Genomic DNA, 15,286 nt, shown 5'->3' with positions numbered 1-15,286 from the left:
TAGAAGGAATTGACATTTTAGTCCATAAGTAGTTAAGTAACAAAGTCTGTTGCTCCCAAAGCTCTCTCCAAACTGCTCCAATATTGCTGATATGGCAATGTAATATTCTGCAAATTTACATCATTTGTATAAATTTACATAATTACAATTACATTAATAATTATAACTATGTAAATACACTAAGTGTATATACTTATGCAATAATATACAATTAATCTATGGAATCATGGTCCTATGGTAAAACAGACACAGAGTTTTTGATCAACTTGGTGGATGCTGGCAACCCATCCTCTAAAATGGCCATTGTTGCCAACAAGAGGAAATTTAGCTTGGATTATGTGAATTTAACTAGAAGAAACCACTAATGCAACATATGGAAGAGACTTTGTGATAAAGTTACTTACATTATATATATGTTAACTCTACCCAACATGTTAAAATCCTTTTTGTGCTTAACATTCATTCAAATAACTTACTGTTATGTCAGCAGATTCTTCACTATAATCTTCTTGTTTACTGACATTTGAAAAGGAACGGAGAGCTCCTGTTAAGCGAGGAAGGGCCATTTATTATCCATTCAGCGATCCATATGAAGGTACATTAAATTCATTTCTAATTTGTGAAGTCCTGAAAATGAACAAGATAAAATTAAAGTTTGGGTAACTGCTTAAAAACTTTAAGGGCAAAACAGAACAATTATCTGAATGACTCTAATACTGCTATGCAGTAGGCTTTTCTGTAAGTAGGCATCCAAGCAGCAATATTCTCTATTTTCAAAGCTCAGAGTATAGCTTTACCAGCTCAAACAAACAGAAACAATCTGGAAAGAAAAAAAAAAACCCTGTAATGAAGCAGTCCCCCCCCCCTCCACAATATGTAATTTAAATAGTCAGCAGAACTGATAAAGTGAACGTTTTCCCTTTTCAGGCAACTTTAAATACACTGCATCTGATACTCTTCTATTTGATAACTCTTGAACCTAATTGCTAGAACTGATTCTTGTATGTTCCTTCATTACAATATTTCTCAAATTTCATAATGCTAGTTTAAGAGGTTTTACTATAGCCTTTCCATCTTTCTGTAACCTCATTTATTCTATTAAATTTATTCCCTGATTACTCTTGACTATTCATACTTTAGCTGTCAATTGCCCTGCATGTTTTCTGACTTTCTTATAAACATGTCTAGTTTTTTTTTCTCTTTTTCCTATTATTTTCCTCTACTTGTTGAAATTTATGGCTGAGGTATCTTCCTTATTCATTGCTTGGTAATGAAACCCTGCATTCAATTGCCACTTTCTGCTGCTTGAGAAAGATGATTTCCCCAATCATCTTTCTTTGGTTGGGGTTGGATTGATAACATGGGCATTGCAGTTCTATTTTCACTATCTCTTCTCATAACTCTCCTCATATTCTATGTCATATAACTTATATGTTCTGAATATGTTCCTTATAGCTGGCTAATATTCCGATTGTGTGTTTTCTAGATCAAATCATGTTAGACCATTTGATCTAATAATTTATACTTGGAATCACAATCTGTAACTGGAAGCGTTATCACTCACTGGACTATATTTTTATTTATCTATTTCCTGTTATGTAGTGTGGAATCTGAATATGTTACCTGAAGCAAATATTGCCAATAATATTGTTTCTTAATATATTTACTTCTAATTAACAGAGAAATCAGATATCCATTAAGAGGAGAAGAAATGTTTTGTGTTTTATACTATATCAATAACTAGGTCATATTTATCAATAACTAAATGTATATCCTTGGGGATAGTGTATACCTTTGATTATGCCTTACCGAACTGACATATAAGAAAACATTGTTAACCTTTGAATTATTATATAACAAATGTAGATACATTGTCTAAGTCCAGACATATTTATAAATTATTTAAAGCACCGAGTTTTTTCAGTATCCCTATTGATAGCTCACTAACATTCACATTTCAGAAGTATAATTAATGATATCACAGTCTATAATTATTTCATCCCCCTCCTATAAAAAGAAACAGGAAGAATAGCTTTTCATGTTCTGGTAGAGATGTTTCCAAAGACTGACATCATAAAGTACTCATCACCTCCTGCAATGATTGGTAGAAGCTTAAAGAAATATACCCCACCTCTTTTTTTTAATGATCCATTATTCTTTCTGGTAAAAACAAAAACAGAGCTGGAGAGGAACAACAATGAATCAATTCAAATTCAGAAAACTACATTAGGCAAAATGGAATTCAGGCTAATTCACCTCTCCTTTGATACAAAGTCATTTCTTCCTAGTTAGCTAGGAGTTAAGTTGTAATGTGTTATGGGAGTTAATTTTGGCTTAACTGGAGTATGAATTCATTCTTTTTTAATATGTTATGCTATATGACTTGTTGTTTGAACCCAACCATTATTTATTCAATGAGCCATTATAAAAAAAAATCATAGTTTAACATAGTATGAGTGTAATATGTGAGAAATACAGTTTACTCTTTAGTGCCCTCAGATTAAAAAGTTACTATTTTACTTGTTTTATGAGATTATTCTGTAATGTTCAAGGCATAGCTAACTTTATCATATCCTTTTATCTACTGGATTATCTTTCCTGTTTTTCTGTCCAAGTAGTAACAGTATAATAGAATACCAGAGTTGGAAGGGACCTTGGAGGTCTTTTAGTCCAACCCCGTTTAGGCAGGAAACCCTACACCACTTCAAACAAATGGTTATCCAATATCTTCTTAAAAATTTCCAGTGTTGGAGCATTCACAACTTCTGGAGGCATGTTGTTCCACTGATTAATTGTTCTAACTGTCAGGAAATTTCTCCTTAGTTCTAGGTTGCTTCTCTCCTTGATTAGTTTCCACCCATTAAATCTTGTCCTGCCCTCAGTAAGATCTGGAAGACATGGTAACTCCAGGCCCCAGTGGTAAAGCACTGTCAGCTTTCCAGTAGCTGGGTTATTCAGCATACTCTCGCAACCCATATGGGCCATCTTTGGCTTCCATAAAGCCATTAAAACCTGGTTTACCTTATTCATCCTGAGGTAGAATCAAGTGTCTATTGCCCAATGATAATTTGGTAAGGGAGATTGTTTGTTGTTATCCTCCCCAATGTGTTCCACATATTCTTTGAAGATTCTTTTGTTTGCTTTTACTTGGAATTTATTTGAAGTTTAGTCCTATTGCATAAGCCATCTAGAGTCATTTTATAATTGTAAAGGTAAAGGTTCCCCTCACACATATGTGCTAGTCATTCCTGACTCTAGGGGGCGGTGCTCATCTCCGTTTCAAAGCCAAAGAGCCAGTGCTGTCCAAAGACGTCTCTGTGGTCATGTGGCCAGCATGACTAAACACCAAAGGCGCATGGAACGCTGTTACCTTCCCACCAAAGGTGGTTCCTATTTTCCTACTTGCATTTTTTACGTGCTTTCGAACTGCTAAGTTGGCAGAAGCTGGGACAAGTAACGGGAGCTCACCACGTTACACGGCACTAGGGATTTGAACCGCTGAACTGCCGACCTTTCAATCGACAAGCTCAGAGTCTTAGCCACTGAACCAGCGCGTCAAGTATAAATTTTATACTTGAGGCAAAAAAAATAAATGCTTACATTAACTAATCAGTTTTTTTATAATTTAATTCTTAAAATAAATAATTTTTGCTAGGCAGAAAAGAAAAAATGTGCATTCTCAGTTTACAATGCGGATTTCAGGAATTCATAATTTTATTTCTAGGAGGCCAACAATGAAAAGGAAACTTTAATTATTAAAAATAGTAAAACTTAGCTCATATGTTTTGCTAATTAGAAACTAACATACCACATTATATCTTAGCATATGAATCTAGAAAGTGACTTTATGTGCATAACTATTTATTTTGATAGGCTTTTACTTTATTAGAAACAACGAACATGCCACATGATGTTGATTTTGTTTATTCTTTTCACTTTAAACAAACTGTTTGCAGCAATGATGCAGCAAGTTATTCATAATTATAAATAGATATAGTTTAAATATGATTTAAAGTGCTATTAATCCTAATACTAGTAAGCAATTTCCAAAAATGTATTGTAATGTGTTTAGATATAAGGCTATAATGGTTATAGCAAATAAAAATACTATTTTTAAAAAATACCATGGTCAAAGAGAGATTTTGCTTTCCTAAAATTTACCATGATCTAGAATGCTGGACTAGAGGATTGTTTCTATTGGAGTAGTTTAATACAATAGGCCCCAACTCTACAGACCTTTAGTTGGGCAATTAAGACCTGGTGTTCACCCAGTCTTTGAGGTCAGATTGAGCTGAGTCCCCGGTGGGTGAATTGCAGAAGTTTGCAGTTCTGTTAGTGATTTTAGGGTTTAGCATGTTTTAATTAGTTATTCCATCTTGCATTAACTATGTTTTCAAATACATGAATAAATTAAATAAATGGTTAATGCCAACCTAAACACCATATTGAACAATGGCCTAAAGACACAAATTATCTTGGCCTCTCGTCTTCTCTCAATAATCTACCAAGTTAATGGTGACAAAATTTTTCTCTAGCTTTCTTATTGCAGCGTAAAGTCACTGTCTTACAGATGATGACATATGGATGAAAACTGAAAATTGCCCAACTCAATTTAATATAATTTGCCCTTTAACTTTTTCCAGTTTCTAGACAGCCCACAGCACTACTTATAGCCAACCGAGGGTTGCAGAAGCCTTTGATACTGATGCAGAGGAAATGTTCCTTTAAACCATCTATTAAAATATTTTAATAAAATGTGCTAGTTGGAAAATTGATTTTTGGCTATGACAGATTAACATAGCTATCCTCCCAGCCGTGAACTGCTTATGTGAATAAGCAAGTGACTCTGTTTTAAAAGCTTGTCTTTCTGATGCACCCAGATATAAGGGTTAGAGTTAGGGTCCACAGGAAGACTATATTTTATTGAGATAGGGTGTAATGTAAAAGAGCCTTGGAGGCGCAGCAGACTAAAGCACTGTTAAGTAACACCAGCTGCCTGCAATTACTGCAAGTTCAAATTTCACCAGGCTCAAGGTTGACTCAGCCTTACATCCTTTCGAGGTAGGTAAAATGAGGACCCGGTTTGTGGGGGCAATAAACTGACTTTGTATAAAAAAGAACACTGCTTGGGGGGGAGGCGAAAGCCCTACTAAGCAGGTATATACAAAAGTATGAAGGCTATTGCTTAACGCATTGTAAGCCGCCCCGAGTCTCCGGAAAAGGGCGGCATATAAATTGAACCAATAAATAAATAATAACAGAATCCTGCAAGCCTGATTGTGCTTGACCACTCTTCCTCCCTCTTATATCCCAGTGTCTCAGACAGGTGTTACCTTAAGCCATTTCCAAATACCATCTTGTCTGCCTGCCTGCCTGCCTGCCTGCCTGCCTGCCTGCCTATCTATCTATCTATCTATCTATCTATCTATCTATCTATCTATCTATCTATCTATCTATCTATCTATCTATCTTCCATCCAAACATTACCATCCCCTTCTTTGCTTTTATAATGAGCTTTGCCTATTTTATTTATTTATTTATTTATTTTTCATATTTGTATACCGCCCTACTCCCGAAGGACTCAGGGCGGTGAACAGCCATAATAAATACAAATACATATAGAAGTTAAAAACTATTAAGAAACAGATTAAGTAATTTAGGCTCAAAGATTAAAAACATCCAAATTTATCTAAAGAAGTTTAAAACCCAATTTAAAAGCCAGTTTAAAAGCCAATTAAAAAGGGAGAGTTAGGCCAGACCAGCTTGTTGGAATAGAAATGTTTTCAGGGCACGGCGGAATATGCGTAAGTCTTGGATGTTTCGTAACTCCGGGGGAAGCCCGTTCCAGATGGTAGGTGCCCCCACAGAAAAGGCTCTCCCCCTGGAGGCCGTCAGTCGACATTGTTTGGCCGACGGCACCCTGAGGAGTCCCTCTCTATGGGAGCGAACTGGTCGGTGAGAGGCTATTGGTGGCAGGAGGCGGTCTCGTAAGTACCCTGGTCCTGAGCCATGGAGCGCTCTAAAGATAGTAACCAAAACCTTGAAGCGTACCCGGAAGACCACTGGGAGCCAGTGCAGCTCGCGCAGGAGGGGGGTTACATGAGAGCGCCACATTGCTCCCATTACCACCCGCGCGGCCACATTCTGGACCAGTTGGAGCCTTCGGGTGCTCCTCAAGGGGAGCCCCATGTAGAGAGCATTACAATAATCCAGGCGTGAGGTGACAAGGGCGTGAGTGACCGTGTGTAACGAGTCCCGATCCAGAAAGGGATGCAACTGGCGAAACAGGCGAACCTGATAAAAAGTCCCTCAATTTCCCTCAATATCAGTTCCCCCGAGTTCTTATAACTCAGCAAATTCTCTTAACTCCTGTTAAAGGGAGATAACAACCTTTAAAAGATCCTCAGCAATGGACACTGCTTTGGAAATAATGACTCATGATGGACCCCAGCAGGCCTTGCTTCCCTATCAGCATAAGCTTGACACACACACACACACACACACACACACACACACACACAGTGCACAGCTGTGATTCTTCTAACCAAGATCAAAGTCCTTTTCTCATCAGCAGAGCATAAAACTTCCAAGACGCAATTAGTACCCAGTCAAATTTCTAACCAACTCTTTAGAAGTACGGGCAGTTTAGGATACCCACCCCCCAATGGTAACACACACACACACACACACACACACACACACACCACCAGAGATGAGTCTGCACAAGTTCAGGGAGGCTTAACATCCCAAAACCTTCCCTAGCCTCCTTGCCAGCAGGGGACGGAGTAATGGAAACTCAAGATCCCCCCCAAGGGGAAAAAGAAACCAACAACTGGAGCTTCTTTTCTCACTGGCAACGAGAGCGATGCCCTTCATGGGGGTGCCAGCACTCACAACGCTTATTCGTGTGATAGGTAAAACGTGCCAAGAGGCTCGAACCATCCCTCCTTTTTTTTGTTCAGATCACTCGTGGGAGAAGATCGGGAAGCGTTGGAGACCAGGGGGAAAGAAGGGCACCGAATGAACCTGCTCCGCTTACCTTGCTCAGCTTTCTCACCCTCCCCCAGCCACGACCGGCCACGCTGCCACTCCGGCTGCTGCTCCTCCCCCTCCCAAGGGCTGTACTTGCCTTCACACTCTTTCGACTCGGCCGCTTCCGGGTTTCTCTCCAAGCGCAGGCGCGGCCCAGTCCTTCCGCTGCTTTTGCCGGCTGAGCCCAGCGGGCGGGGCTGCCGCCCTGACTGGAGCGCTCCCGGCGCGCGTGAACGTTGCTTGGGGTGGAGCGGGGAGCCCCGCCCCCTTGGAGAATCTGCGACTTTCTCTTTCGCTTCCTCCAAGCGCTTCCTGGCTTGGGAAAAGCGCACGTCATCATCGGCTGGATGAAAGCTGAGGGAGTGGCCGCTCGCTGGTTGACAGAAAGACTTCCGGTTTGCGTTGGAAACTCTCGCCCCCCCCCCACCCCTCCCTCTCCCCAGCAGTGCCTTGCGGGCTAAAATTAGCTCTCCGCCTATAGATCCAGGAGAAGAGCAAATCCAGCCAAACTTGGAGGGTTGAAGCAAACGGGAGCGTTCAAAAACTTCATTTAGTGATTTGTTCCCAGCAGTTCGATGTCTATGGAGATGCTCAGTCATCCAGATCACGGTTATCCCTGTAGGAAGTTAGCACCCACCCCTTTCCTGGAAGAATTATATATTTTAGGAAATATTAAAAAGGCAGAATATTATATTTCCCTGGATGAGAAATGGAGAAACATGTTTTAAAGACAAAACAGCTTCCTGCCTCCCCCCCACACCCTTTGTTAATGTGCCAGAGGCAGAAACTCAAAGGACCATCATCTGCAACACAATAGGACCCATCTAGGACAGAAATTCACCACATGGCACCTGGGAAGATTACATCAACCAGCAAGGCTAGCTAAGACCCCTACCCCCTGGGAGTCTGACAACCAATCAGGATACTCTTTCGGGGCCCCAGGAAGTTCAAAGCCAGGGAGAACATAAAAACCCGGGGACTCTGTATCTCGCCATCCTTTTCTGTTCAGGAACTCAAGCCATATGATCCTGTCCACCATTAAACCATCTTTCCAAACAGTCTCCATGTTTCCAGTGTCTTTTTCTCCACTTGGAGCTGAACCCAGAAGGATATTTCTTCCAACATCCCAGAAGTGTTTTTTTTCCAAGAAGCAACTGGACTTTCTTGTTTTTCCTTGAAGACATTTCGCTTCTCATTCAAGAAGCTTCTTCAGGACTGGCTGGATGGTAGGGAATGGAAGGATTTCTTGTCCTTGCAGACAGCTGGACATTTGCATTCTTTTAGCGGGTTGTTAAGGTCGCCTAGAGGGTTATCTGTGTCATCAGGGTCACCTGAGTGGTGCAAAGCTGAAGAAACTTCTTGAATGAGAAGCAAAACGTCTTCAAAGACAAACCTGAAAGTCCAGTTGCCTCTTGAAAAAGATTCCCAGCAGTTCGTATTTGGTTTGCGCTTCTAATGCTCCTTTCCCTGCTAATACGTAACACCACTAACTTGAATCAAGATTTGGGTAGACCTGCTTCAGTTTATCAGTCACATTCCGAGGTTGAACTGTTACAGAAAAGAGATCACACCAGCTCTTTATCGAAAGGAAAGGTTTATTGCGCAAGGTTCAGCAGCGATAGCTCAGCAAAGTCTGAACTCTGAATGGTTGTTACATACAAGTTTATATATTCTTTTCAGTCAGTATATTCATTTCTGGATGTACACATGATTACCATATATGGGTATGACATGCCCACTTCCTTGGTCCTGCCGGGGTCACTCAGCACAGGTGAGATGTCACGTATACCATGAGTGGGGGCTTAATCCCATCAGTCCTTTCATTCTACAATGTCACATAGGCATTGCGAGCAAGGACTTAATCCCATCATTCTACTTTAGAACCCTGTAAACCCATTTATTGAATTCATGACTCTTGATTGCCTTCAGGTGAGAAGACACTCAAAGCTTAAAAGGACAAAAGAAGGCTGAGTTTTTCAGCTGGCTAGAAAATCACTCCCAAGAGTTGCTGTTGCTTTTAGCTTGACACTTTTAAAACATTTGATTTGCTACATCTTAACTAATAAATTGTAGGGAATATAGTTTTTATTTTTAAACTATTAATGTTCTAGATTGATCACACAGGTAATATAGTAATAGAGGTATGAATGTTATATTCTGCTATTTAAATCTGCTAGTTGTTAGTTTTGGTCACCACACTATAAAAAAGATGTTGAGACTCTAGAAAAAGTGCAAAGAAGTGCAGCCAAGACATGAATCTAAAACACGATGAACAGTTCCAAGAACTGGGCATAGCTAGTCTAGTGAAGAGAAGGACCAGGGAAGACATGATAACAGTGTTCCAATATTTGAGGGGCTGGTACAGAGAGGAGGGGGGTCAAGCTATTTTCCAAAGCACCTGAAGGCCAGGCAAGGAATAATGGATGGAAACTGATCAAGGAGAGATTCAACCTAGAAATAAGGAGAAACTTTCTGACAGTGAGAACAAGCAACCAATGGAACAGTTTGCCTTCAGAAGTTGTGAAGTTTGCCTTCAGCAGGGGTGAAGGCCTGGGGCCCAGATCCAGCCCGCAAGGTGCTTAGATCTGGCCCGCAGGGCCACTTTGAAAACTAAAGAACCAGTCCGTGGTGCCTCTGCCAGCAAAAATGGAGCTCGGGAGGGCTGAGCACCGTTTTGCTGGCAGAGGGTTGCAGGATGCCGTTGCAGCAAAAAATGGAGCTTGGGAGCCTGTTTTCGCTAGCAGAGTGCTCAGGCTACCACAGGCATCCCCAACATGAGTGACATTGAGCTGGCCATTCCCACCTTGGCCACGCCCCTCCCCCTCGACATCAAACACAACCCTGATGCGACCTTCAATGAAATCGAGTTTGACACCCCTGGTGTAGGGTCTTCTGCTTGGGTGGGTGGGGGGTTGGACTAGATGACCTACAAGGTCCCTTCCAACTCTGTTAATCTGTCTAATCTGTCTAGTATAGTATTGTATTTATTTGCTTCATTCTGCTTTTCTTTTACATTTTTGCTGGTCCTTGGCTCAATAAATACCATTGATTGATTGATTGTTTTGGCAGAGGCATGCCGTGGGAAAGAGAAAACTAAATGTAATGGGTCTGTTTATAAAAATGTTTCCACTCCAAATTTCCATTATTTTCCCAAAGCTATGCCAAAAAGTCTGCCTATTTGGAAAAGCAAACATTTTTCTACATTCTCCAACTTTTTGCCATACTGATGAAGCAGGAATTACTTGGGATCTGTAGTCCAACATACCTAAATGCTTCTCAAAGTGGAAATAGCTAAATAATTGACATAATTCTCAGAAATCCAGGAGAGTGTTGGGTACAAGACAGCGGTGCTATTCAGCAGGTTCTGACAGGTTCTGGAGAACCAGTAGCGAAAATTTCGAGTAGTTCGGAGAACCGGCAAATACCACCTGTGGCTGGCCCCAGAGTGGGGTGGGAATGGAAATTTTGCAGTATCCTTCCCCTGCCACGCCCACCAAGCCACGCCCACAGCACCAGTAGGAAAAAAAAATTGAATTCCACCACTGGTACAAGACTTGGAATTTTGAGTCATTTAGATGCCATCATAGACTGCTGTGTCACCAATGTCATCTGTAATATGGTTGGATTTATAGTGTCAACAACTAAGGCCACACCAACAGATCTGCTTTTTCTCACAGACACCAATTTTTCTAAGGCAGTGCATGCCTTGATCATCTGTGATTGATTTTATATGGGGCTTGCTTTGAAGACAAAGCAGTGACTTGATGGGGCTCTCAGAAGCTGCCTGACACTTCGAGGTTTTACAATACAGGTAGTCCTTAAGATACGACAGGTCACTTAATGTATGTTTAAAATTACAACAAATGTCCCCAAAATTACATGTGACCCTGTTTCAAAGTTATGACAGTTGCACTCCTCCTGTGGTCATTGACCCTATGACTGACCTCAGAGATACTGCAGCAACCCCCTTGTCTCTCTTATCCCATCCCACCCTTCTAGAATACTGCAGTGCTTGGGTCAGCTTCCCACACACCCATCTCCCTCCACACTTAACCTTTGAAGCTCTCTGGATCTCGTATTTGGAAAGGAGGGCAGGCCATGTGTCCCTGGGCTGCACAGCAGCAACCTGAACACCAGTGGTGGGTTGCCCCCGGTTTGGACCGGTTCACAACCGGTAGTAAAACCGGCAGGAAGCCCCGCCCACTGTCCCAGATGTCATCATCGGCATGATCCCATTGTGAACCGGTAGTAAAGGTAAGTAGAACCCACCCCTGTTGAACATGGCCATTTTGTGCTGCTGCTTGTGGGAGTTGAGGAGTACATGACATGGATTTTGTAATTTGCTAACTAACATAGTTACTTTGTATTTTAATTTGATTTATTTTCTTTCTTTTAAAATGATATTCAGGTTTATTAACTTTTAACATTCCTAAACTTATAAACAAGCTGGAGACTAGCTCCAGATAAGAAAAAGTTTGTTAGTGCAAATTGGGGTCTGGTTTATCTCTTTTGTGAACTCCAAAAAACCTTTTTCCTTACAATTTACACTCCTTCTGATGTCAGACCTCATTTTAATGAACATGTGTGATATTATGGGATGCAAACATGTAACATGTTTGACTACATGTAACTGATTTCCTATGCAAAAGGAAAGTTACTTTCCTTTCATTTTTCTTTGTATGTTAACTATAAAAGGGGATGTAAGCTAAGGAATAAAAAGCTAAGGGGGTGTAAATTAAGGGATGCAATAGGGACCCGGTGGTTCAGTGGCTAGGATGCTGAGCATGTCGATCAGAAGGTTGGCAGTTCAGTGGTTCAAATCCCTAGCTCCACGTGATGGAGTGAGCTCCCATTACTTGTCCCAGCTTCTGCCAACCTAGCAGTTCGAAAGCATGTAAAAAATGCAAGTAGAAAAATAGGGATCAATTTGGTGGGAAGGTAACAGTGCTCCGTACGCCTGCAGCATTTGGTCATGCCAGCCACATGACCATGGAGACATCTTCAGACAGCGCTGGCTCTTCGGCTTTGAAATGGAGATGAGCACCACCCCCTAGAGCCGTAAACGAGTAGCATGCATGTGCAGGGGAACCTTTACCTTTACTAAGTTAAGGATTGGGGTTCTCTCTTTGAATGTCTCAGTTTATCTCAGTTTATCTCATTGGAAAATATGGATGCCAAGGCACGAGTCTAAAAAGCTATAATTGGCCTTCAGCAGGGATAAAATGGAAGCTGCCAGACAAACTGCTGGTGTGCACAATGCTGCAGAAACCTTCTGAATGCTGCAGAAAGTTTCTGCAGTGTTATGCAGATCTTGTTAAAGTAACAAAACAAAGTTTGTCCCTAAATTGCATAGGGAGTGATCTGGAAGCGGCCGTCATTTTGTGGGTGGAACAAAAAGGTGGCTGCTTCCAGGTCACCACTGTGCAGCCCGAGAACAAAGTGCGTTAATGAGTTCTGCAGTGATACCAAAATTTGGCTGCTGGAAACATGGCAGCTGCTTCCAGAATCTCACCATATAAATGAAGCAATCCGTTCCAACCATCTTGGAAAGCCTCAGAGCTCTTCAAAAAGTAAATGAATAGGAGGGTATTTGGCCTAGTGGGGTGGGAATTGGGCCTAAGGCCTGGGGGAACTTGGTGGGAGTGGGGAAAGGCCTGTGGGGACCCAACAGTTGGGAAGCAGAACACGAGGCATCCTGGAGGGTCGGGGAGGTCTTGGGAAGGCCAGGGCTCATTTAATGATTCATTGGGGAAAGCAGGTTTTTTGGGGGGGATTCATTAGTTGAGGTGTTTCATTTCATCAGGCTCTATTATGGTCACTTACTAACTTCAGATATAAAGCCCTTTATGGAGCGCGTGAGGGTTAGGGCTTTCTGAAGGTCAGGACTCAGGACCCAAGTTAAGGAATTATCTTGTTAATGAGGTTAGGAGACTCTGGCATAATCTGATTAAATAATAATAATATACAAAGACTACCCAATTCACACACATACACCACATATTTTCATCTTTGAACATGTGGAAATCCACAATTTTCAGTGAATAAAAGAACAATTAATGTATTTGAGAATGACTTGCCATTCCCTGCATTTGTAGAATCCCACCTGATGTTATGCCAAAATGTTTACACCAAAATTAAGTGTTCATTTGCTACATGAGGCAAGGGCTGCATTGGAGGGTGGGCTCTGGCCACTGTCCTTTGGTGGATACAGTCATGCTGGAAATGTTAAGAGTCTCTCAGTATCTTGTCCTAATCTCTCCAGCACTCAACAGTCAATCTCCAAACTGATTGTCTATAAATGCATAAAGCAGACTGTTATGTATTGATACTTTTAAGTGGGAGTTTCAAACCTGCCTATGTTTCTGATTGGCTGACAGTCCCTCCAGGATTGTATATAAGGAGGGCTGCAGCCTCTGAGTTTTTGCTGAAGTCTCACTGTATATTAAAGAGCTGTTGTCACTTGCTTGGTTGTGCCTCTCGTTATTCCCGAACCACTTCATTGGCGACGAAGGTGGGATAGAGGTCACAAGAAGCGAACCAGTGAGACCACGAGCTTCAGCTAGGCGACGAGGCGAACTACAGGAGGCATACCGAACATGTCTGCCTACGTTCCGCCCAAGCCTTTTGATCCGACCCGCGAAAAATGGATCTCGTACCTAATGAAGTTCGAATGCTCGCTCGAAGCCAGCGACATGCAGGGGCTCTCCGCTAATCGGAAGAGGGCCCTCTTCCTAAGCCACTGCGGACCCGACGTGTTCGAGATGGCAGAGTCACTGTGTGAGCCAACTCCGGTCCAGACCGTCTCCTGGGACACCCTGATGGCTACGCTCTGGGCTCACTATGCTCCCGTGCCCTCCAAGTTTGTGCAACGATACCAACTCAGACAGCGCGTTCAGCGAGAGGGAGAACCGGTCAGCGCTTACATGGCCAGCCTGAGAAAAGCCGCAACCCATTGCGACTATAGAGACTTGGACGATGCGTTGCTTGAGCAACTTATCTGTGGCGTTCGGGACATTAGGCTGCAACGGCGCCTGCTCGCCAAGCCTGATTTGACGCTTGCTGGAGCCCTAGATGAGGCCAGGGCTCATGAAGCCTCCACAAAAGCCACAGAAACGCTGCAGCGTCCGCTGACCAGCAAAGACAACCCCAAGTCTGCCCCGGTGCACAGAGAAGACGCCGGATCCAGCTCGAAGTCCGAGTCGGATGAGGACGTCTTCCGAACGGCGCACCAGAGAAAAGACACAGGCAGCCCTCGGCGAAGCTGCCCCAGCTGTGGAGGGCACCATGATAGACTGTCCTGCAAATACAGGGAGGCTATTTGCAGGCGTTGCGAGAAAAAAGGGCACTTGGCGCGAGTCTGTAGAGCCATTCTGCCCAGAAAACACCAACCACGTGAGCGCCGCAGCCAACCAGAATCAACGCGTCAGAAACAGCCAACGAGAGAAGGCGGCGCGAAAAAACGGCGCGAATTTGAACCTCGAGATGGCCGCAGCATTCATATAGACCAGGCCAGCGCAGAAATCGAGGACAAAGTCAGCACAGTGGTCGAAATCAATGGCAAGCCATGCTCGATGGAGATCGACACCGGATCAGCTCTCTCCATAATGTCATGGGCGACCCTAAAGACCCTCCTGCCGTCGTTCCGGAAGGACCAGCTCTCCAAACAGAGACTGCGCATCCTAGACTACCAGGGGAACCGAGTCCCCCTCGAAGGCGTGGGCACGTTCCGAGTCACCTACGGAGACTACGAAAGAGACCTGCCACTGACCATCGTCACGAAGCAGCTTCCCAGCCTTCTCAGCATGGGGTGGTTCCGAGCCCTCGGCATGGGCTTCACCGGCGTCCACCAGATGCTCAAGTCATCGTTAAAAGACAGTCTCCTGACCGAGTTCCAGGACGTTTTCGGGGACACGTTGGGCAAGTATGTGGGGACCCCTATCTCCCTTAATTTAGACCCCAACGTAGCCCAAATAAGACTCAAGGCCAGACGGGTGCCTTTCGCATTGAAACCGAAGATCGATGCGGAACTGGACAAATTAATTAAACAAGGGGTGTTGGTTCCCGTTGACCATGCAAAGTGGGAAACCCCTATAGTGACCCCAGTAAAGTCTGATGGCTCAATTAGGATCTGCGCCGACTACAAGTGCACGATCAACAAGGCTTTGCAGCCGAGCGCCTATCCGGTGCCGATCGTGCATCATCTACTACACTCCCTGGGGCCCGGAAAATTTTTTGCCAAATTAGACCTGGCTCA

General features: G+C 43.0%; 1 protein-coding gene across 1 annotated transcript in view; it reads right to left on the bottom strand.

Annotated features, from left to right (window-relative positions):
- The window catches only part of ASCC3 (activating signal cointegrator 1 complex subunit 3), a 212,384-nt gene extending 205,289 nt beyond the window's left edge, over positions 1–7,095 (bottom strand). The window contains exons 1-2 of the mRNA XM_070932828.1: positions 7,040–7,095; positions 477–627 (exon numbers count right to left, since the gene is read on the bottom strand). Coding sequence (XP_070788929.1) covers positions 477–566 — 90 coding nt within the window. The 5' untranslated portion in view covers positions 567–627; positions 7,040–7,095. The remainder of the gene's footprint in view (positions 1–476; positions 628–7,039) is intronic.
- Between the last annotated feature and the right edge of the window lie 8,191 nt (positions 7,096–15,286).

Source organism: Pituophis catenifer, unplaced genomic scaffold (assembly GCF_029215685.1).
Source record: "Pituophis catenifer annectens isolate HBS135680 unplaced genomic scaffold, rPitCat1.0.hap2 SCAF_1, whole genome shotgun sequence".
Taxonomy (NCBI): domain Eukaryota; kingdom Metazoa; phylum Chordata; class Lepidosauria; order Squamata; family Colubridae; genus Pituophis; species Pituophis catenifer.
The sequence above is the reverse complement of the archived record's forward strand: the minus strand, read 5'-3'. Positions and strand labels throughout refer to the sequence as shown.